Source organism: Molossus molossus, unplaced genomic scaffold (genome assembly GCF_014108415.1).
Source record: "Molossus molossus isolate mMolMol1 unplaced genomic scaffold, mMolMol1.p scaffold_m16_p_12, whole genome shotgun sequence".
Taxonomy (NCBI): domain Eukaryota; kingdom Metazoa; phylum Chordata; class Mammalia; order Chiroptera; family Molossidae; genus Molossus; species Molossus molossus.
Window position 1 is genome coordinate 86,595,439 of NW_023425347.1, and position 24,942 is coordinate 86,620,380.

General features: G+C 42.5%; 1 protein-coding gene across 2 annotated transcripts in view; it reads right to left on the bottom strand.

Annotated features, from left to right (window-relative positions):
• Positions 1–24,271, bottom strand: part of DHDDS (dehydrodolichyl diphosphate synthase subunit) — a 36,808-nt gene extending 12,537 nt beyond the window's left edge. For both annotated transcript variants that reach the window (XM_036257089.1, XM_036257088.1), the window contains exons 1-7: positions 24,191–24,271; positions 23,572–23,689; positions 20,865–20,981; positions 18,577–18,719; positions 14,451–14,567; positions 12,433–12,534; positions 1,574–1,688 (exon numbers count right to left, since the gene is read on the bottom strand). In XM_036257089.1, coding sequence (XP_036112982.1) covers positions 1,574–1,688; positions 12,433–12,534; positions 14,451–14,567; positions 18,577–18,719; positions 20,865–20,981; positions 23,572–23,634 — 657 coding nt within the window. In that variant the 5' untranslated portion in view covers positions 23,635–23,689; positions 24,191–24,271. The remainder of the gene's footprint in view (positions 1–1,573; positions 1,689–12,432; positions 12,535–14,450; positions 14,568–18,576; positions 18,720–20,864; positions 20,982–23,571; positions 23,690–24,190) is intronic.
• Positions 24,272–24,942: the final 671 nt, after the last annotated feature.

The following is a 24,942-nucleotide window of genomic DNA, read 5'->3' on the forward strand; positions in this document are numbered from 1 at the left end:
GCCTTTACTGTGTTGAGATATGATCCCTCTATTCCCACATTGCTGAGTGTTTTTATCAGAAATGGGTGCAGGATTTTGTCAAATGCTTTTTAAACATCTCCTGATATGATAATGATTTTTATCTTGCACTTCATGTGGTGTATCACATTTATTGACTTGCAAATACTGTACTAGTCTTGTATCCCTGAGGTAAATCCCATGTGGTCATGGTAAATAATTTTTTTAATATATTGCTGGATGCGATTTGTTAATATTTTGTTGAGGATTTGGAACATCTATGTTCATCAGGATATTGGCTTGTAATTTTTTTCTTTGTAGTGTCTTTATCTGGTTTTGGAATTAGGATTGTGCTGGTCTCATAAAAAGAGCTTGGAAGTCTTTCTTCCTCTTGAATTTTTTTGGAATAGTGTGAGGAGAATAGGTGTTAATTCTTCTTTGAATGTTCGGTAAAACTTCCCTGTGAGGCTGTCTGGACCCGGGTTTTTTTTTTTGCTGGGAGTTTATTTATTACTGCTTCAATTTCCCTAGTTGTTATTGATCTGTTCAGGTTTTCTGACTCTTCCCAGCTGAATTTCGGAAGACTTGTTGGTTCACTTTTAAGACTATGGTCCTGCCCTGGCCGGTTTGGCTCAGCGGTTAGAGCGCCCGCCTGCGGTCCGGAGAGACCCGGGTTCGGTTCCCGCTAAGGGCATGTACCTTGGTTGCAGTTTGTCCCCGGCCCTGGTTGGTCATGCGGGTGGCAGCCACTCGATGTGTCCCTTCACGTCAATGTTTCTCTCTCTCTCTCCCTTCCTCTCTCTCCCTCCCACTCTATCTGTACAAAAAATGGAAAAATATCCTCGGGTGAGGATAAAAAAAAAAAAAAAAAAAAAAAAAAAAAAAAAAAGACTATGGTCCATTAAAATTTCTAGAACTTTATCTTATGAATTGCTTCCAAGCTGAGTCTCTCCCTCCAAACTCTCCTTGAACAAAGACTTTCTCCCCTCTCATGTGTACCCAGGGGCAAGTTAACAGATGATAGAGAGTTTTAAGCAAAGACAAACTTATTTGACTCTGAGCTTTTGGGGGACTACCTATACTGGGGAAACTGAGCTGAGAGACAATGGCCCCTAAGAGTTTTTATTCAGTTTATATCCCTGTGGACTGTGCTTGCATAGATGCAGCCCTTTATTCTGAAGACAGACTAATAACTGCAAAGAAAGGTTCTAGCCCAGAGGAAGTAGGGTGCCTGGCAGGTAGATTATACTCAGGAACAAGTCAGAAGTCTAGTTCCTTGAACAAGGGCACAGGTGAAGTTTTCATTACAACTGGGATAGCCTTGACTTTTGTCCTCTAGGAACTTTAGAGAGCAAGAACCACATAAGTTCACATAGCCAGGAACAGATGAGAAAGGGATAGCAAATGTTAACCAGCACAGTCTAGAAACATTTCTCCAGATTTTAGGTCCCCTCCCCCACAAGGTTCTCTGGTGCCAACATGGCTGAGAGTGGGGATGAGCCCCTCTAATCCATTCTGTGGGTGCTGTAGCAGTTTTCAGTTAACACAAACACAATGGTGGTTAGAAACTACCTACCTGCCAGAGCAGGAAGTCGCTGAGCCTCACTTCCCCAGAAGTCCGTATCAAGATGTCAGGATTAGGAGAGTGGCAAGTATAGAGGCACTTATCAAGCAGAGACTCAGAGACATCACTAAAGTGAGTGGAGAAGAGACAAAGGTAAGCACACATCTCTTTTTGGATTATTCTCATGATGAACTTCCTTACATAAGGCTTCCCCGATTATACAATACCATCAAATATATTAGTCAATACTACCTAGTATATAGAAAGCCCCCAACAAATGCTTGATAAATTAATGATTTTAATTCTCACAACTACATAAAGTATTTCTCTCCTCATATTATAGATAAGAAAAATGAGGTTCAAAAAGACGATTAGTTTGCCCAAAGTCATTTAGCCACAGGCCTAAAACCAAATGCACCCACCAGAATGTTTCATTCACTTAAAACATTTTTTTTTTAATTTTTTCTTTATTGACTTTTTTTAGAGAGAGAGGAAGGGAGAGGGAGACAGAGATGGAGACATCGATAAGAGAACATCGACTGGCCACCTCCTGCATGCCCCCAACTGGAGATTTGGCCCACAACATGGACATGTGCCTTAACCAGGAATTGAACTGGTGACCTCTTGGTGCATGGACCGAAGCTCAACCACTGAGCCATACTGGGCTAAAACATCTTGTTTTTTAAAATGCATATACCTTATGACCCTGCAATTTGATTAAATACTATGCAACTGTTTTTAATACAGATAAATCTAAATGCATTGATTGGAAAGATGTCTAAGATCTAATATTAAATGAGAAAAGCAAGTTTCATAAAAAATAGTGTGGAAAATACAAACTCAGATATTTATGCATGTGAATGTATGTATATATAAGCAAAGAACAAAGTCTAGAAAGGCACACACCATACTATTAACAGTGATTACCTCTGGAAGGTTGGATAAGAAGTAAGGAAGGAAAGATGATCTCTCTATGTACCTTTGTTGTTCTCTGAATCTATTATAGAGAACACTCTTTAAAACCTTAAATTTAAGTCACATGATTTTGAAACATACAAAAAATCCACATTACTTAGGATTTGAAAAAACAACAAGGACTTCCGGTCAAGACGGCAGGTAGGTGAACGCGGTATCTTGTCCTCCCACAACCACATCAAAGTTACAACTAAACTACAGAACAACCATCATTCAAAACCGCCTGAAATCAAGCTGAATGGAAGTCCTACAACTACGGAATTAAAGCAGCAGCCACATCCAGACTGGTGGGGGGGGTCGCGGCGGCGCAATGGGCTGGTCCCACACCCACGTGTGGCGGATAAAAATCAGGAGGACACCTCGGCTGGGAAGGTCCTTCCTGAGGACTGAGGGGGTCCCCGTCCCACACCAGGTGCCCCGCTCAGGGTTCCAGTGCCAGGAAGAGAATCCCCATAACTTCTGGCCGGAAAAACCAGCGGGAACTGAGGCTCAGGGAAGCTGACACGGCTGGAGCCCCAGGCAGCTCCCTAAAGAGCCCGCGCACGGACTTATCAGACTCTCTCCTTCTAAGCTTGGAGGGGAGGCAGCTCGAAGGGCACCAGAGACATACGAGGAAGAACTGAGCTGTTTGGCACTGGAGAGAGGGCTGGAGAGGGGGCTTTCTCCGGGACAAACGTGCTGTAAGAGGCCTTTGTTCCTTTGGTGAGCCCTTCCCTGGGGCGGCAGACATACCTGGGACTCCAGCGTCCTGGCTCACACTGGTAGCCCCGCCCTGGTGACTCCCTGAGGCCCCACCCTGCCCCACCCAACTTTCAGGCCCACCCAAGCTGTTGCCACTTGCTTAACCATAGGATTGGCCTGTCTTGGATCCTGCTTCAGGTTTTTCCTAAATTCTTTCAAACGAGCAGCATCTGGTCTCAGCGAGCCCCATACCTCTCATTAAGTAATACACTGAAACAAATACAGGGAGGCAGCCAAAATGAGGAGACAAAGAAACAGGTCCCAAATGAAAGAACAGAACAAAACCCCAAGAAAAGAACTAAGCGAAATGGAGATAAGCAACCTAACAGATGCTGAGTTCAAAATACTGCTTATAAGGATGCTCAATGAACTTAGTGAGAACTTCAGTGAACTTAGGGAGGGCCTTAAGAGCATAAAAAAGGACCAGTTAGAAATCATGGATGCACAGTTAGAATTGAAGGAGGCATTAACTGAAATAAAGAATAATTTGCACAGCTTCAATAATAGAGTATGCAAACCATCAATTTGGAATATAAAGAAGCAAAAAATGCCCAATCAGAACAGCAAAAAGAAAAAAGAATCCAAAAAAATGAGGATAGTGTAAGGAGCCTCTGGGACAACTTCAAGCATGCCAACATTCGCATCTTGGGGGTGCCAGAAGGAGAAGAGCGAGAACAAGAAATCGAAAACCTGTTTGAAACAATAATGGCAGAAAACTTTCCTAATTTGGTGAAGGAAACAGACATACAAGTCCAGGAAGCACAGAGAGTCCCAAACAAGATGAACCCCAAGAGGCCCACACCAAGACACATCATCATCAAAATGCAAAAGGTTCAAGACAAAGAGAGAATCTTAAAAGCAGCAAGAGAAAAGCAGTTAGTTACCTACAAGGGAGTTCCCATTAGGCTCTCAGCTGATTTCTCAGAAGAAACTTTGCAGGCCAGAAGGGAGTGGCAAGAAATATTCAGACTGATGAAAAACAAGAACCTACAACCAAGATTACTTTATCCTGCAAAGCTGTCATTTAGAATTGATGGCCATATAAAAACTTTCCCAGACAAGAAAAAGTTAAAGGAGTTCATCACCACCAAACCGTTATTATATGAAATGATGAAGGGTCTTTTTGAAGAAAAAGATAAAATATATGAACAAACAAAATGGCAATGAATACATATCTATCAACAATGGAATCTACAAACAAAATGAACAGGTAGAACAGAAACATTCTCATAGATACAGAGAACATTTTGTTGGATGCCAGTTGGGAGGGGGGTGGGGGAATGGGTGAAAAAGGTGAAGAGATTAAGAAATTCATTGCTAGACTGACAAACCTCAAAGGGAAAGGGGTTGGGGGGGGAGGTTGGAAGAAATAAACCAAAGAACTTATATGCATAACCAATGGACACAGACAATAGTGTGGGGAAAGGCGGGAGGGGGGTGGGAGTGGGAAGGAGGGGGTCAATGGGGGAAAAATGTGGAACATCTGTAATACATTCTACATTCAACAATAAAGATTAAAAAAAAAAACAAGAACAAAACTAACCAGCAAAATTATCAGCCCTACATGTTTGATTAGAGCTACTTCCCCAGATAGACACTCAGAAGCAAGATAAAATGGAGAAGAACAGGCTGGCAGCATTTTTTTTTTTTTTTAATCCTCACCCGAGGATATTTTTCCATTTTTTGTACAGATAGATTGGGAGGGAGAGAGAGGAAGGGAAAGAGAGAGAGAAACATCGATGTGAAGGGACACATCGAGTGGCTGCCACCCGCACGACCAACCAGGCCCGGGGACAAACTGCAACCGAGGTACGTGCCCTTAGCGGGAACCGAACCCAGGTCTCTCCGGACCGCAGGCCGATGCTCTAACCGCTGAGCCAAACTGGCCAGGGCCAGGCTGGCAGCATTTATCTTAAGTAAAACTTTCCTGTTCCTGAAATGAGAATATTTGCAAGGTTGAAGTCTGTTGGTTCCAAGAACACTGTTTACCTTCCCCACCAAGTACCCAGAGGCAGAACTCTCCAAGTGTTTCATTTTAAATCTCCCAAGAATTGCATCCTGTGAAGGCAAAATTTGCATCTCCATAAGATAAAATTTCTTGGTGGAAACATTCTTTTGGGAATATAGTTAAAAAAGCAGAGATCTGGGCTGAGTGTTCAAAGCAAGATTCTATACTTACTAGCTGTGCACCTTTGGTTAAGTTACTCCATCTCTCAGTCATCTTTTTGCAAACCATAGAGGGAGCTTTATTTTCAGTACCATCACATGGGAAACAATATTCATCTATGACTGAACTGGAAGGACTTTCATATTTCCATGATAATCTGACAGTCCATCTTGGTAGCATATTCTTAATTCTCTAATTAAGAAATGTGAGACTGTACAATCAACATAATTTCTTAGCTCTCTTAACTTTGAAATGGGCACATTTATCCTATCTACTTATAGGTCATTATGAGAGTCAAATCAAATGAAATAACGTATTTTAGTAACCTTGGGAAGTATAAAGTGCTGTATAAATAAAGAAGAATAAACATTATTTCCAATCCCACCACTTTGCTATGTGATTTTGGTTCCCCACTTAACCCTTTTATATTTCAAATGTGCCAGGCAGTGAGCAGAATTCTTATTGAAATGATGGTAACTCTAATGGGGAGAAAGATAAAACTGACAAAATGAAAATAGAATATCTGTTTTGGCCAACAAAAATCCACCACCAAACGGCTTTAGCTGTCTATATAAACACTTTAAAAAATAATTTCTAGCCCGGCCAGTGTGGCTCAGTGGTTGAGAGTCGACCCATGTATCAAGAGGTTGGTTCGATTCCCTGTCAGGGTACATGCCCAGGTTGTGGGCTCAATCCCCAGTGGGGAGCATGCAGGAGTAGCTGATCCATGTTTTTTTCTCACGTCGATGTTTCTCTCTCTCTCTTTCCCTTCCTTTCTCTCTAAAATCAACAAACACACATTTTAAATCATCTTTAGGAAAAAGATGTTAAGCCTGGCCAGTGTGGCTCATTGGTTGAACATCAACCCATGCACCAAGAAGTCACCAGTTTGATTCCTGATCAGGGCACATGCCCAGGTTGTGGACCCAATCCCCAGTGGGAGGCATGTAGGAGGTGGCCAAATGATGTTCCTCTCATCGATGTTTTTATCTCTCTCCCTGTCCCTTCCACTCTCTCTAAAAATTAATAAAAGCAAAAAGTTTAATAAAACAAAGAAAAAATATTAAAATTGTAAAATTTATGTTATATATATCTTAACACAATTTTTTTTTAATCCTCACCTGAGGACATTTTTGCATTTATCTTCAGATAGAGCGGGAGGGAGATAGGGAGGAAGAGAGAGAAACATCAATGTGAGAGAGACACATCAAATGGTTGCCACCCACACGACCCTAAGCGGGGCTGGGGACACTGCAACCGAGGTACATGCCCTTAGCGGGAACCGAACCCGGGACTCTCCGGTCCACAGGCCAATGCTCTAACTGCTGAGCCAAACCGCCCAGAGCTTAACACAATTTTTTAAAAAGTAGATTATCTTTTGGAAGAATATGGGCACAAATATTCAACAAAATAATGGCTCCTCCCTAATAAACTATGTATTTCAGAAAATGGCCAACCTAAAATAAAATCAGATTAAAACCTATCATGGAAATATGGCAAAAGTCTTTGGATGGGAGAGCTGGTAACAATAAATATTAACAAGACAGTAAATGGCCTAGCATCAGGAAAAAAGAAGAGTACTAATGTGTTAGTGCCCTTGCCAGTGTGGCTCAGCTGGTTGGAGCATTGTCCTGTACGCCAAGACGTGGCGGGTTCATTTCTGGTCAGGGCATATACCAAGGTTTCGGGTTCCATCCCTGCTCAGGGAGCATGCGGAGGCAATCAATTGATTTTCTTTCTTTTTTAAAAATATATTTTTATTGATTTTAGACAGAGAGGATGATTGGAGAGAGAGAGAGACATCGATAAAAAGAGAAACACATCAATTGGTTGCCTCCCGCATGACCTGTACCAGGGCCAGGGATGTGCCCTTGACCGGAATTGGACCTTTGACCCTTTGGTTCATGGGTGGATGCTCTACCAGCTAAGCCAAACTGACTAGGGCTGACTAATGTTTCTCTCTCTCTCTCTCTCCCCGCCGCCTCAAATCAATAAAAATAATAATAAGATACACAGAAATGTGCCCTGTGATAACAACACAGTATATTTCTCTAACATTTAATTTATAAAGAAGATGGTGAAAAACATAGACTTTGGAGGTAGAGATACCTAAGCTGGAGTCCAGGCTGTTCCATTTAGTAGCATACGTGACTTTGAGTAGGTCAACTAATCTTTTTAAACCTTAAATGATCTTATAAAATGGGACAAATAGTGACTACCTTATACAAAAATTAAATGAGGATATGTGTGAAAACTCTTAGCATAGTGCCTGCCTCACAATAACATCCAATAAATATTAGTGACTTTTATTTTTATACTGTTTTTGTTCATTTCAACCTTCCTATATATGGCACTCCGCATACTATAGTGAATTAAAGAGCTAGGCTCTGAAGCCAGGTTGAAATACTAGCCCCAATGCCCTGGCCGGTTTTGCTCAGTGGTTAGAGCGTCAGCCTGTGGTCCAGAGAGACCCGGGTTCGGTTTCCGCTAAGCGCGCATACTTCGGTTGCAGTTTGTCCCCGGCCCTGGTTGGGTTGTGCGGGAGGCGGCCACTCGATGTTTCCCTTTCACATCGATGTTTCTCTCTCTCCCTCCCACTCTATCTGAACAAAAAATGGAAAAATGTCCTCAGATGAGGATAAAATAAATACATAAAAGTAAAAAAAAGAAAAGAAATACTGGCCCCAAGCTTTGCCAACTAGGTGACCTTGAACAAGTTACTTAACTTCGCTGTGTCTAAATATTCTCATCTTTAAAATGGGGATAAAAACAACATTTACCTCACAAGGGTTAAATAAAATAACACATGTGGGGTACTTGGCAGATGCCTGGCAAAGAGTAAATAATGCTCAGTAAATGTTAACAATTATTAGTATTACGAACACTATTAAGAAAAAGACAGAGACCTACAGGGGATTAAGTGACCTCCTCAAGGTAACTCAGTGAAAAAGAGTTTATTAACTATCCTTTATGTTCACCTAATCCCTTTTCTATAATTCCAAACTTAAAAAACAATCTAAAATTAATATAATTGTCAGAAAAAATATATACTCTGAAAGAAAGGAAAATGAGGAATTGGATGATGGTAATGAGAGAATAGAAAAATTACAGCTATTGGAAGGATAGAGCCTAACTGTAATTAACTAACTGACTGTTATAAATGCAGCTTTGTCTAAATTTGAATAATGTAAAGAGCACTGCCTCAGGCCCTGATTAGACCAGTCTTAGCTAAACACCAAGCTTCCTTACATCAGCCTCTGTACACTGGTGATCTTGCCCAGCCCACACCATGTCTGCATGACTAACCCCACATAGGCAAGTTACTAAACCATGCAGGGCAGAGAAAATGGATATGGAAAACCTTGCTGGACAAACAACAGAAAGAAGATAAAGGCCAGTGGTTATTGGAATGTGATTCAAGTATAAGTATGATGGACTAGGAGTAAAGATCAGAATTCTAGTTCTAGGCATGAATGCATATTACATCTGCTTGCCAAATAGCTTTCTTTCTAGCATAAACATTTATCCCTTACTATTTTTTATAAATTCCTTATTATTTTTAATATACAGCTGACAGATTCCACATATAAGTAGACCTGCACAGTTCAAACTTGTGTTGTTAAGGTTCAACTGTATTTTCGATCCATGGTTAGGAATCCAAGGTTGCAGAGAGCTGACTGTAGTTCTATGTGGATTCAACTATGTGGATGGTAGATGGCCCAAACTCTCCACACACATTGTTAAAGAATCAACTGTATTATTTCATTCACACAAAAGACTATATGAAACATTAATTATAAAGCACAGTATTATAATGAACAATTATGAAATTATCCCCCAAGCCAAGAATTAGAAAATTACCAATAACAAGTTTCAACTTATACATCCTTTATCTACTTAAATATCTCATCTTCCTGTCTGGTCCTCACCCTGCCAACTTAGTATCTCAATTTTTCCCCCAACAGTTCATTTTCTTTAAAAAAAAAAGGTTTTTTTCTAAAATTTTTACTTATTGGTTTTTATTTTTATTTATTTATTTTATCCTCACCTGAGGACATTTTTCCATTTTCTTTTGTTCAGATAGAGTGGGAGGGAGAGAGAGGAAGAGAGAGAGAGAGAGAGAGACATCGACATGGAAGGGACACATCGAGAGGCTACCACCCGCACAACCCAACCAGGGCCGGGGACAAACTGCAACCAAGGTACCTGCCCTTAGCGGGAACCAAACCTGGGTCTCTCTGGACCGCCGGCTAACACTCTAACTGCTGAGCCAAACCGACCAGGGCTATTTATTGGTTTTTAGAAAGAGAAAGAGCCCTGGCTGGTTTTGCTCAGTGGTTAGAGCGTCGGCCCGTGGACCAGAGAGACTCGGGTTTGGTTCCTGCTAAGGGCATGTACCTTGGTTGCAGTTTGTCCCCAGCCTCGGTTGGGGTCGTGTGGGTGGTGACCAGTCGATGTGTCTCTCTCATGTCGATGTTTCTCTCTCTCTCTCTCTCCCCCTCTCCCTCCTGCTCTATCTGAAGATAAATGCAAAAATGCCCTCAAGTGAGGATGGAAAAAAAAAAAGAGAGAGAGAGAGAAACATTGATTTGTTGTTCGCTTATTTATGTATTTATTGGTTGATTCCTCTATGTACCCTAAGCAGGGATCAAATCGCAACCTAGGTATATTAAAATGATGCTCTAATCAACACCAACTGAGCTACCCGGCCAGGGCTCAATAGTTAATTTTCAATCCACATCTTAAAGACCTCCTTACAGCATTTGACAGTGTTGTTCCCACTAGTGCCCATGCCCCTCCTGATCTATATACCTGACCCTCTTTTCTTGGCTTCTGTAATACTGATTGCCTAGCTTTTCTTACTACCATTCTGGTTGTTCATTCTTTTTTCCTTAAGGCTCATTCTTCTCTATGCATCCAGTAAAACTTAAGAGTTTCTCAAAATTCCATCCTAGGCCCTTTCTTCTCACTCTAAAAAAGTGTTTCTCAACCTGTGGGTTGCGACCCCTTTAGGGGTCGAACGGCCCTTTCACAGGGGTTGTCTAAGACCATTGGAAAACACATATTCTGATGGTCTTAGGAACTGACACACCGCTCCTCTATTCGTCTCCAGGCGGGTCCGCCCACATGCAGATACGCCCACATACAGCATGAGGAACTGTACTAAAGGGTCGGAGCATTAGGAAGCTTGAGAACCACTGCTCTAGACGCTCCTTAGCTTCCCCATGCCCTTTCCTCTCAACTGTGGACCTGACAGCTATGCTCAATATCTACAGTATATCCCAAACCAAACCCCTAACAGTCCTCAAACTGGATCCTCTTTCAGGGTTCCCCAGCATAGTTAAAGGCACCATTATCCACTGTTTTATAAGTAAAAAGTCTGTAACACATCTTTTTCCAGTTAGTCTCTCAAGTCTTGATTTTATCTCCTTTGTAGCTCTTGATGTAGTCTGTTCAATCTATTCCACCATAATCCAAGCTCCCTTCCAGGTACTTTGTACTTAAATTATCACAAGAGCCTTCCAACAGTCTTTCTGCAACCAACAAACCACTCACACTACTGCCTCTTTCCCCATTTACTGCTTCTTTTTCCTTCTTAGATCACTTATCATTTCCTTGGGGGAGGCTTCCCTACCAGGACTATTCCTCTTATTATAAATTCTTTTATCATGCACCAGTGCCTTTATAGCATTTATCACCATTATAATTTTATGCTAATTTGTATAATCTTGATTAATATCTGCTTCCCTTACCAGAACTCCACAAAAATAGGAAATATACATTTTTATTCTTACCACTGTATCCCCTATGTGCAGTAATGTTGAATGAATAAATAATTGATCGAATGAATAAACTATGTGGCACACAAAGATCACCTAAATGTTGGAGAGGAGAGGGGTTCACAAAATAGCCTTAAAAATCGTCTCCCTTCCTTCTTATCTAATTCCATTCTTACCAAGCAATTTCTTGATTTTTAATTTCATTTACCAGGTAAATCATATACCTGAGAAGGGAATCAGAAAAATTCCTGGGTCCCAAGATCCCATATAATAGAAGTGAAGGACAAGAACTCTGGAATCAGACAACTTTAGATATGAGTCCTACCCAGCCAGTGTGGCTCAGTGGATTGAGTGTTGTCCCATGGACTGAGAAGTCCTGGTTCAATTCTTGGTCAGGGCACATGCCTGAGTTGCAAGTTCAATCCCCAGGAGGGGGCGTGCAGGAGGCAATCGAAGTTTCTCTCTCTCTCCCCACCAAAATCAATAAAAACATATTTTTTTAAAAGATGAGTCCTGGCTTTGGCACTTATTAGTAGAATGATCTTGGGAAAGTAATTTCAATGCTGAACGCAGTTTTCTCATCTATTAAATGGAGAAAAGACTCAAATTTCTCACACATGAGATTAATGACTTAAAATACAAAATGCAACAGGTTGCCTGTGTTATTTTTTGCTACCATTACTTTACTATTGTTCTTATTAGTTGAATAATATGAGAGAAACTGAGTATCCAGGTGGCTTCTAAAGTCTGTCCCAGCTCTAATAAGTAGGATTCCATTATGTTGTTAATGATGAACAATTTTCTTTTTGAAAAATATCTGAATCTTGCATAAACTGTAACATGAGAGACCTAAGAGACGATTCCCTCAACAAACTGCATTCCTGAAAAACATTCTTGGAAAAACACTGCCAAAGAGCCAGGAGGGTGTTTTTTTGTTTATTTTTTTGAGGGTATCATTTTTTATTGAATACCATAGAGTTCTACCTGTTATGCCATTTTTCTGGGGCTTATTGGTGTGCAATAAACAGAGAAATTCTGAAGCAGGCTACAAGTCAATCCTAAGCTTTTAAGGGGGGTGCCCCCACCCCAATTTTTCCACATGCATGCCTGATTTGACTTCTGGCCCAAGTACATTGCTGAGGAGGGATTTCATGGTTTGGTGCATGCTGGTTTCTCTATCCAGTACCATGCTAAACAACTAGGAATACCTGGGATCCAGCAGACCCTGCTCCACTCCCCAGGCCATCTCTCTCACAGCATTGCTTATCTCATGACGAGACGTGTATGCAAAGCAGATATTCAGGAAACACCTGAGAAGAAAGAACAGAAAAATGTACCACAGGAGGACAAGGACTGGAACCACTGATTCCAGAGCACCCCTTCCCTGGGAAAAAAAACAAACCAAATGTTAACCATGGACACCTCTGAAAGGTCAAATTATGAATTAAAAAAAATTTTTTTTTTCCTTTATTGATTTTAGAGAGAGAGGAAGGGAGAGGGAGAGGTAGAAACATGGATGAGAGAGAACACTGATTGGCTGCCTCCTGCATGCCCCCCACTGGGGATCAGGCCCACAGCTCGGGCATGTGTCCTGACCGGGAATTGAACTGGTGACCCATTGGTGCATGGGTTGATGTCAACCAGTGAGCCACACCGGCTGGACAAATTATGAATTTTTAAAAAAACTGAATTTATTGGGGTGACACTGATTAACAAAATTATACAGATTTCAGGTGCATAATTTCACAACACATCATCTATACTCTGTATTGTTTACCACCCCAAGTCAAGTCTCCTTTCATCACCATTTATCCTCCTATACCCTCTTCTATGTATCCCCACCCCACAAAATTATGAACTTTTTGTTTTCCAAGTTTTCTTGGAATAAACATGTTACCAGTTTTGTAATAACACAAGTACTGCCCAGCCAGTGTGGCTCAGTGGATTGAATGTTGTCCCATGGACTGAGAGGTCCCAGTTCAATTTCCAGTCATGGCATATGCCTGGGCTTTGGGCTCAATCCCCAGCAGGGGGCATGCAGAAGGCAGCCAATCAATGTTTCTCTCTCACATTGATGTTTCTATCTCTCTCCCTTCCTCTCTCTCTAAAAAAAAATCAATAAAAACATATTTTTATTTTTTATTTTTATTCCTTACCCAAGGATATTTTTCTATTTATCATCAGATAGAGTGGGAGGAACAGAGAGAGAGAGAAACATCGATGTGATAGAGCCACATCAAACAGTTGCCTCCTGTACAACCCAACCAGGGCCAGGGATGAACTGCAACCCAGGTACCTGCCCTTGACCGGAATTGAACCTTCGACTCATTGGTCTGCAGGACGACGCTCTAACCGCTGAACCAAACCAGCCAGGGCTAAAAACGTATTTTTAAAGATGTAATAAGACAGCCCTGGCCGGTTTGGCTCAGCGGTTAAAGCATCGGCCTGCGGTCCTGAGAGACCCGGGTTCGGTTCCCGCTAAGGGCATGTACCTCGGTTGCAGTTTGTCCCCGGCCCTGGTCGGTTGTGCGGGTGGCAGCCACTCGATGTGTTCCTTTCACGTCAATGTTTCTCTCTCTCTCTCTCTCTCTCTCTGTTCCTCTCTCTCCCTCCCACTCTACCTGAACAAGAAGATGGAAAAATGTCCTTGGGTGAGGATTAAAAAAAAAAAAAAAAAAGATGTAATAAGACAAGTACTAAATGACACTTAATACCCTTCTAACCCTCTCCCCTTCTACTACCAACCAACTTTCAGAGGAAGGGAATCTGTGATATTAGCACAAAGGAGTCAGAAAAGAAAATTTGATGCCAAATATACTTTATTCCCAAGCTACACAAAATGAATTTTGTTCTCCCCTGCATCTTCACCACCTCCCAAGGTCATCCTATCCATGCTGAAGAGTGGAACAGAAAAAGAATTTCTTGAAGAACTGTCTTCAGAGACAGGGATAAAGCTTACTGCATTCCCACCTCATCCCTTGGTGCAGAGGGTGTGAAGCACAGGAAATGAAGGAGGAAGAAGATGGGAAACTGTACAACTTTGGTATATACACATACAATATAGTACTGCAGAACCATCTCTGGTCCGCTCTACAGATCAAAGAGGCCTCTAAGCCTCCAAAGCTACCCACTACTTGCCTCTGTACCAAAAGCATACCAAGGATGTCTCCCAGTAGAGGGAGTCAAAAATTGATTCAGAACCCCAAGGGGAAATCTGAAAACTTACTGGTTGTAGTTCTTGGTGGCCTGCATAGCTTGTGCAATCAGCTTCTGGAGATCCAAGGGCAACAAATGCAGATCACCTAGGACCCGGATACATACCCCGTACTTCTGCAGTTTCTCCCTGATTGGGGAAAAGGAGGCAGGGTTGGGACACAGTATCTGCTGAGCTGGTAAGAGCAGGGTGCTTAGATGATTCTCAATTACTAATTTTTGAGTGCTTTCCTGTGTGTCAGGCACTGTTCTACATGTATTATTTCACTGCATCCTCTCAACAACTCTGAAAGGAGTTCACCACATTCCCCATTCTACAGAGGGAAATTGAGACTCAGATAGGATAGTCAGACAGGGATTGTCCAATATCATACAGACATCAAGTGCTATGTCAAGATTGAAACTCAGGCCCGTCTGATTTGAAAATCCAAACTCTTTACCACATGACATTGCCTCATGTGTCCTTGTCAGCAAGTTGCATTTTACATGTCCTGTGCTTTGTTTGTCCCATTTTTGACAAGTGAATAAACTCCTCAAGGGCAGGAGCGTATTATTGGTTACTTTTGTATCTTCTGGCAAAATATAATAATAATAGTGACATCTATTATTAATTATATGTTTACTAAGTGCCAGACAATGGCTTTTCATACATCAACACATTCCACCCTTACACCAACCTTGAAAGTAGATAATCATTATCATTCCCTTTTTACAGATGAGAAAACTGAGGCACAGGGAGGTTGGGTGATTTGTTCAAAATCAGAAGCTGGTGCCCTGGCAGCTGTGGCTCAGTTGGATGGACGTTGTCCTGTGCACCAAGAGGTCACCATTTGATTCTGGGTCAGGGCACATGCTCAGGTTGCAGGCTTGATCAACAGTAGGGGCCATGCAGTAGGCAGCTGATTTATGTTTCTCTTTCTCTCTCTCTCTCTCTCTCCCTCCCTCCCTCCCCCTAAAAAATCAATAAAAATACATTTTTTTAAAAATCAGAAGCTGGTGAGTGGAAAGCCAGAATTAGAACCTAGGGAGTCTGGTTCCAGATCCTGTCCTCCTAATCATGACATTACCCTGCCTCTATACAGCATCTGCCAAACGGCAGTGAGCATAAATTCACTGTCACCCAACCTGGGAAGGCTATGGAGAAACTGAACAACTGATGTTTGGAAAATGGGAGCTTAATAACAAGTCTACTGTAGAGTGGAGGTATCCAGCAAATCCTGGAGAACCGTGATCTGGAGCAGAAGGCCACATCCACAGCCCATGCACCCTTTAACTTTTAACCACATTTCTTCAAGGGTGAAGCAAAATCTAATCACTTATTTTTGAGAACTCACTGGAGCTACAGTATACACAAATCAAGGCAAAATGTAAATAAGAATACAAATGTAAATAAGAATACCGAATTCAAGTCTTAGTGCCACTCCTTACTAGCTGACCTTGCATAACCACTTAGCCTCTCTGAACCTAAGTTTCCCTCACCCTGTGAACTGGGGTACCCATCCCTGCCATACTCTCTGCACTGGCTTGTGTTGAGTGAGAAAAAGTATGTGAATGTGCTTCTTTTCAGGCATCAGGTGCATGACTTGAGTGAGGTCTATGGAGTACTGCAGTGTGGCCAGAGGGGCTCAGTTTGTTGAGCATCATCCTGTGCACTAAAATATTGCCAGTTCAATTCCCAGTTAGGGCACATACCAGGGTTGCAGGTTCAATCCCTAGTTGGGGCATACACGGAAGGGAACCGATTGATGTTTCTCTCACATCAATGTCTGTCTGTCTGTCTTCCTCTCTAAGCATGTCCCCCAGAGAGGATTAAAAAAGAAAATATAGCCCTGCCCAGTTTGGCTCAGCGATTAGAGCATCAGTCCGCAGTCCACTAGGGGCATGTACCTCGGTTGCAGTTTGTCCCCGGCTCCAGTTGGGGTTGTGCGGGAGGCAGCAACTCGATGTGTCCCTTTCATGTCGATGTTTCTCTCTCTTCCTCTCTCTCTCTCCCTCCCTCCCTCTCTATCTGAACAAAAATGGGAAAATGTCCTCGGGTAAGAATAAAAAAAATAAACAAATAGAGGTTATTGCAAAAGCCCTGGTGAGGAGCCTGGAGCCTGGGTTCCTAATCTGGCTCTGCTACTAGCTTGCTGCATGGGCAAGCCTTTCGCTTCTTTCCCTAGGGTTTAGCTTCCCAACCGATGAAACTGAACTAGGCTAGTGGTTTTGCAACTTTTTTTTTTAGCCTCACCCGAGGATATTTTTCCATTTTTTTGTTCAGATAGAGTGGGAGGGAGAGAGAGAGAAACATCGATGTGAAAGGGACACATCAAGTGGCTGCCACTCACACGACCCAACCAGGGCCAGGGACAAACTGCAACCGAGGTACATGCCCCTAGCGGGAACTGAACCCGGGTCTCTCTGGACAGCAGGCCAACGCTCTAACTGCTGAGCCAAACTGGCCAGGGCCCAACCTACTATTAATCAAAGTACTCTTTCTTCAAATTAAATCATAAACAGAAGTAAACCAGCACCCTATACCCCATTCCCTCTGGGTTCTTTGCACACCCACTCCTAGAATTGTGGGGTTCTATGGCACATTGTTGGAAAACCACCACTAGGGTTTCTTCTTGCTCAGTCCAGGACTTCATAACGTAAGACTGTTTTTTCTACTACTGACTGATTAGAGAAATCTCAGTAGCACATCTACTGCCATGCATTTTGATCTTTCAGGAATTGTAAGATTGACTCTCAGGGTAGAACAGCTCAGAGCTGGAGTCAGATAGATACTGTCTGTCTTGACTCTGCCTGCCTGATGGTTGTGTGACTCAAGATACACACGTACATTCTCCAGATGTTGTTTTCCTTCTCTCTACATGTGGGATGACAGTATCTTTCTCACAAGATAATGTGAATATTAAATGAGAATACATGTTAGATTCAGGGCCTGACACAAACTATAAGTACTTTAAAAAGGTAAGATTAGTGTGCAGTAGAGGAGAATTTGAACACGTGGAATATGCCCCCATGCCTCCATCCCCGGCCCCTTGGGTGTGAACTCTGAGCCACAGGAGCTCTGCTGAGAACCAGGGAGCAACATCTGTGGTCCAGAGTCTCACCATCCTAAAATGGACAGAGAGATGTCTGGCTATCCTCCCCACCACACTGACCCACACAGGGACAGAAAAGACAGAAGTATTCTAGGTTCAGCACCACTGGAGCTCTAGGTTCTCTGTTCTCTCGTCATCTTGGTATGGGAAGGAGCTGGGCAGAGAATGATTGTAATGAAGACTTTTGGGCCGTCTGGCTGGAAAGGGTTCCATACTTAATTTTTAAAAATAGTTTCATTGATTTTTTTTAGAGAGAGAGTAAGGGAGAGAAAGAGAAAGAAACACTGATGTGAGAGAGAAACATCCATCGGCTGCCTCCTGCATGCCCCCTACTGGGGATCGAGCCCACAATCCAGGCATGTGCCCCTGCCTGGGAATCGAACTGTCATCCTCCTGGCACATAGGATGACGCCCAACCAACAGAGCCATACCAGCCAGAGCAAGGGTCCCATACTTTAAAGCAAACAAACTCCATCAATATTCTTGTCCCTTTCTGGCTCTGCTCCCTAAGTTAAGCTTAAACTTAATGACAGCTAAAAGTGGCACTGACACTTCCCCATAAAGGCCTCTTATGCATCATTCCATGCCTCCCAAGAGAGTACAGTAACTTTTTAGGAATGACTGCACAGCAGAAAATTAATTTTTCAATGTTTCTCACTCTACTCTCCTGGCCACAACTTACTGGTGAGCTAATGAAAAGATTTAGTTCATTCTGGGCTATTCTCATGAAGCAGGGAAAGCAGATCTACAGAGAGAAGGAAATGTACAAAGAGACTCTACCTAATAGATATCAATCCTGGTTTCAATTTTGCTTGAGGCTGGTTGTACTTGTCCTTGAATCCTGTAAAATACCTCTATATCCTCAAATAAATGCCCCCTTTGAAAAAAAAAAAAGAAAAACTAGCTTGCCATATTTGCCACTGTAGAGATCTGACTAACATTAAAAGGGTGCAAAGATCCTCAAGTAAGCCTCAGCTAAGAAAGTTGAGGGTTAGGGTAGGCTGGAGGTGCTGGATGAACAGGCTCTCCCCTCTGACAGCATCTTACTGTTCTTCCAGCAAGCGGCTGAACTTCTGCCGGGCTATATCCATTAACCCGTCTACTTCACTCTTGGAACGTTTGAAGTTCTCAATGCTGAACGCGTACACCGTCACCTCTCGAATGCCCAGGTTCAAACACCACTGCAGAGTCTGAGAAGGGAGAAGACAAGGAGCTAGGTTGTAAGGAAGAGTGGGAAGGAAAATTAGAGATGCCGTGGCCCCAACTTGGTGCTGTGTCTAGCTAAGATAACACCAGTGCTTCTGTCAAAAGGATGAACCAAATATGCAGAAAGCCACCACTTGAGAAACGGAAAAATGTGAACTTAATGAGTACTACTAGGCTGATGCCACTGTGGTCTACTGGAAAAAACTCTTCACTAAGAGTAAAAAACTAAGTTCTAGTCTCTGGCTCCATCATGCACTTGCTATGTGACCATAGACAAATTATTTAACCTCTCTAGGCCTAAGTCTCCTTATCTGTAAAAAAAGATCACAATCCATCCCTCACAAGGTGGCTAAAGAACAATATAAAAACACAAGGTATTATTACTCACAATATAACTTCATTATTCTGGTAGACTCAGGCCGATGGGTTATAAAAATAAAAGCAACAATTGCACAGCTGTGCAGCATTTGAGTCTGCAGAGTTTTCACATATACTATTTCAAATGATTCTTCCAACCAATTGAGACTGGCATTATTGTTTTCATACCTACTTTATAGATGATAAAACCAAGGCTTGCCCTGGCCGGTTTGGCTCAGCGGTTAAAGCGTCGGCCTGCGGTCCAGAGAGACCCGGGTTCGGTTCCTGCTGAGGGCATGTGCCTCGGTTGCAGTGTGTCCCCGGCCCTGGTAGGGTCGTGCGGGTGGCAACCACTCAATGTGTCCCTTTCACATCGATGTTTCTCTCTCTCTCTCTCTCCCACCTCACTCTCCCTCCCATTCTATCTGAACAAAAAATCGGAAAAAAAAAAAAAAAACCCAAGGCTCAGGGAGTTGAAGAAATGTGTCAAAAGTCCACAATGAATCCATTATAAGTTCTAGAATGACAAAAACCAATGTATAGTGATAGCTCTTCAGCTTTGTTTCTTCAGTTGTTTGAATGTCTTCTACCCCCTACCTTTAACCTCTAGGCTCCCTGTCTTAACACAAATCCCTTCACAGACAAATGAAGCAATTCACTGTCACCTTAGGAAAATTACCACTGAGAATCTGACACTTGAATAGGCTCAAGCTATAGACCTTACAGGTTATTTACTGGCACACTTGGGTTGGAATCCACCACAGACCTCAGTCAAAATAGATGCCGCCCTGGTCGGTGTTACTACAAGCTATATTTCTATCCTTCTTAAAGTTAGTTTCGAGAGGCCTCTGGGAAGGGTTAGTGTGGGGGACAGCACAGCGGCTGCAAAAATTTTTGATAAACAAACAAACAAACAAAAGTTAGTTTCACAAGAATTAACATATTCCATTCTTATTGTTAGACTTAATGTTTTCCCATCTGTAATACATATTAAAAACTATAAAATGTTCATGACCTTCACTTAAAGTGATGTCCCAGTTTGGCACTTTCCCCAGTTTAAGCACTAAAAGATCCATGTTGTAAGACACCCTGACTCAGACAAACTAGGAAGGGTAGTACCCTACCTTTGCTCCAGAAATGTCACTTCTTAGAATTTATTCTAAAATAGAACTATTTATAGTTCAATAATAGTGGAGCAGCTAAACAAATTGTCACATCTTTATGATGATAAAATGTTCTACATCATTAAAACATATAAAGTTAGAAAGGCTATATATCAACCTAGAAAAATACTTGCCAAAATGTAAAGTAAATACAAGGTTATTGAAGCTATAGATGTAATTTTATAAATGTTAAGTCATATTAGAACAAAGTACAAGGACTTGGATGAGGCACAGAAAAAAATAAACTGTTGATTGGTTAAGGTGGTAAGAGGAGGCAATTTTTTTTTTTAAGTCAGCCTTGTTGAAACAAGGCCACCAAAAATTTGGTTGCCTCCCACAAAAAAATGGGAGAGAGAAGATGAGAGGAGGCAATTTTGCTCTTATTTCTAATATTTTGTGATGAGTCACTGGATGATTCAATTTTTTGTTAACGTTGATATAAGACCTATAGCTAGCAAGCAAGCAATAAAACAAACAGCTATATAAAAAAAAAAACAAAAAAAACAAAAAAAAAACAAAGAAAAACAACACCACAGCAAACTCAGGTTTTCTAGCTATAATTCAATTTTCCACAGACTGTTCACCTTGGATTCTGCCACTCACACCCACCTCAGCCAGCTTGTTGAAGCCCTGTGAGTGGCCTTCCTGACACTCCATTTGGCACTTCTTGGCATAGCGACGGTTCCCATCCATTATAAATGCAATGTGTTTGGGTATTGGGCCTGCCTGTGAAGTAGGAAGACAAATGAACATATCACATACTCTTCAAAGATAAAGGGAGACATTACACCCTGAGCTGATAGGCTACATGGTAAAAGCCCTGAGGAAGGAAATTGGGTATTTAGCAATTTACTTTTTTAATTTATCTTATTTTTTATTAATTAATTTATTTTTGTTACAGATGTTTCTCCTTTTTCCCCCCTTGGCACCCTTCTCCCGATCCCACCCTCCCCAAATTGATTTTAAAGAGGGAAGAAGAGAGAAAGAGAGAGAAACATCAATGTGAGAAAGACACATCAATCAGTTGTCTCCTGTACGTACCCCGACAATCAAACCCACAACCTAGGTATGTGTTCTGACCAGGAACCAAACCCGAGACCTTCCAGTACACGAGACAATGTTCCAACCAACTGAGCTACACCAGTTAAGGCTTACTTACTTAATTTTTTTTTAAATCCTCACCCAAGGATATTTTTCCATTTGTCTTCAGACAGAGTGGAAGGGAGAGAGAGAGAGACATCACTGTGAGAAAGACACATCGATTGGTTGCCTCTTGCACAACCCTGATCAGGGCAGGGACAAGACTGCAACTGAAGTATGTGCCATTGACCAGAATCCAACCCGAGACTCTGGTCTGTGGGCTGACATTCCAACTGCTGGGCCAAACCGGCCAGGGCAAGGCTACTTATCTTTCCTTATATGTTTATTAACCACTTATTACATGCCAAGCACTATTCTGGGCTTTTTGTATCTCACCTTAGTCTTTTTATCATAGAACTCTATAAAACATATAGTATTATCTTCATTTTACAGGTGAGAAAACTGAGGCTCAGAGAAGTCAGGTGACTTACAAAGTCACACAGCTAAGAGGCAAAGTGGGGATTTAAACTAAGGTCTGTGTGTGATCAGATTTCATCTTTTAACTATATGTTCTTAATCACCACTTTGGTTTTATTACTCTCCAACTGGAAGGCCCATGAAGGATATTGATGGTGTGGTCAGTGGAGACGGCATCCTTCACATTGCCCTGGCCAGTTTGGCTCAGCAGTCAGAGCAGTGCCCATGGACCAAAGGATCATGGTTCGATTCCCGGTCAAGGGCATGTCCAAGGGTTGCAGGTTCAATCCCCAGCCCTGGTTGGGGTCATGTGGAATGCAACCAATCAATGTGTCTCTCTCACATCAATGTTTCTCTCTCCTTCTCTTCCACTCTATTTGAGAAGCAACAAAAAAATATCCTCAGGTGAGAAAAAGAAAGAAAGAGGCATTCACTCCTCAGCTCTATCCGATTGCTGACACACAGAAATGGGGCCTAATGTTGTTGGATCTTCAAATTTTACAAGAGATTCCATATGTCAAGATTTTTATAAAAATTTAAATGCCAGGAGCCATTTCAAAGCAAACAAAAGGTATTTTGGGGGTCAAACAAAACTTATCTGGCTTAGAGCAGCCTTTTGTTGTCTACCACCGGAAAAATTCACTCCCTGGCCTATTTTCCTCATTGGAGGAGCTCATCACAGACTGCTTCCCCTGTACCTCTCCATCATTTTCTACTTTTGTTTCCACATGTAGCCTTTAAAAAAATTCCAATCAAGTCATGCAGCTTTTTCTTCCCAACACATGACTGCAGTGGTTGTCCAAGGAGACATTTCCAAATCTTGGCCTGCCTGAGTAACCTTGGCATTTGTTAAGAGTGTGAATGGGCTTACTGGCTCATAAATTCATTGCTACCCACTACTTAACAGTCTGTGGCTGAAAAACAAATCCAAGTTGATTGGCTTCGATCTCAAACCTATCATACACAGAGGATATCACATTGTTGTGAATCTTAAGAAAAAAAGCTGAGGAAAGATTTAGGAAAGCAAGGGAGAGTATGGGAAATAGAGTAATTGCAGTCTTCAAATGGCTAAAAGACAGCTCCTGTAACAGCAGTAATTAAGAACTGCTAGAAGCACTCTCTCTCGGGAGCATGCCCATGCCTTTCCCGTCCCCCTTATCTTCTCCCCGAGCTCAGTACCTTTACCCTTCTCTCTCCTAAGCTCCAAGGGCCCCTTCTTTTGCCTCTGTAACTTCTTTTCCTGAGTGTTCTCCTACCGCTCACTTCTACCTCTGTCACTTTCCAAATAAGCTTTCTTTTATAGTTTGGGGGAAAAAATTCACCTGCTAGACACTGAGCTAAATGCTTTCTATGTGTGTTTCACTTAATCCTCAAAAAACTCATGTAAAATCACATGGTTCATAAGTGATACAATAGGACTTTTGTTCATGTTTGAGCCCAAACTCAGCCATTACAAAGAAAGTTTAGTTATTTTATCTAAATCCAGAAGACAGCACTAGGAATAATCGTTCAAAGTTCCAGGGAAATAAATTCTAGTTCTCCATAAGGAAGACCTAACAGTCCATGCTGCCCAATATTAGGAGCACCTGGGCTTCCTGAAAATGTGCCAGTTAAGACAATAATAACCTGGCAGAAATGTAGATCTGAAGTTACCTTGCATTGCTAAATTCCACTCAACATCATGGATTACTCAATCTGAATAACAGGTTTTGATACAAGATTACACAACTGACCAAGTCAACTGGTGCTGTGGACTCACCTTTATGATGTTGGCACAGAACCGCTCCCACAGTGACAACTGTCCTTTCTGGATCCATGACATAGTTCTTTCCCAAGTGGAAGATAAGCCCAGAATAAGAAGCTATCAGTTAGGTAACCTTGGATAAACAAGAAAGAGAATCAGACGTCACCAAGGCTTGCAAATAGCTACAGCTGACTTGCAGGAATTCACACGGGCAGCATAGAGCATCCAGCATTAGAATCCAAACACACTGGTCTAAGCTTCCAGTCTTTCACCACAGAGTTTATAAATAAACCAATGGGACCGGTGGGGCTGAGGCCTTTTTCTGGTTCTCCTGGCTTGGTGGACCTTGCTCCCATGCTCCCATCCCCTTTTTCTCGGTATCTGCACTGGCTTTTTCTGAACCCCTAAGTCTGCTTCCTGTCATATCATAGTGCCCACACCCAATCCTTCCCCGCTTCTTCCTTCTCCATCTTCCCCCAAGCTGTTTCCCACTCTGTGCGCTTCCAGTTACTAACCCCTTCAGTTGTCACTCCCGTTACCTCCTACCTCAGTGGTCTCCCAATTATTTAACCTCTCACTTGTCTTTTCCACTGTCCCCCTTGTCATTCCCATGGCTGCCTCCCCGCCCAGTCACCTCTCTCTTCTCGTAACTGCTAGAAGCCAGAATCTACTCCGCTCCGCCGGCGCCTTCCAACTGCTCCTTAACATCGATACTTCCTTAGGACGTGGCGCTGGAAGGTTGCGTCATCGTTTGGCGCCGGGACACGCCCCCTTCGGCCCCTTAATGGGCGTGGCCTTGCTCTGCGCCGGCTGGCTCGGAGGAGGAGCGGCACAAGCCGGCTGGGCCGCAATTCCCCCTCCCGGGAGAGGAAAAGGAAGCGCGCTCACGTGACCCAGTGGGGTGGCCAGCCGGGTCCAGGCCACGTGCGGTGGAACGTGGGGTCGAGACCGCCTGGGGGAGCCGAGGGGTTGTTAAACCCAGATTGGGACGCCTTTAACGGGCTACGCAACAGTACAAGAATTCAGGGATAGCCACGTCAGAGATGGAGGTTTCTCAACTGCTGATGGCATTTTAGGTTCTGCTGAGAAATGGTGTGAGGCAGCGTCCCGCTCGCCGGAAGGCCTTGGAAGGCCGCTGAACTGGGCTTTAGAGCTCTTGTAAAAGGTCTTAGTGGATTTCATCGTTTGGGACGTTCCCAGCACTAGTCAGTCGCACAGACGCACTTAATAACAAACCACTTGTGCTGATTTAAGACACTCAGATTTCAGGATTTGTAGATTCTCAGGACCTACCCAAAGGAAAGCAGTTTTGAAGCCAGAAAGCCCTACTCTAAGGATTTCTATATTAAATAACAGAAAGGCCATCAATGAACCCTGATAGAAAAA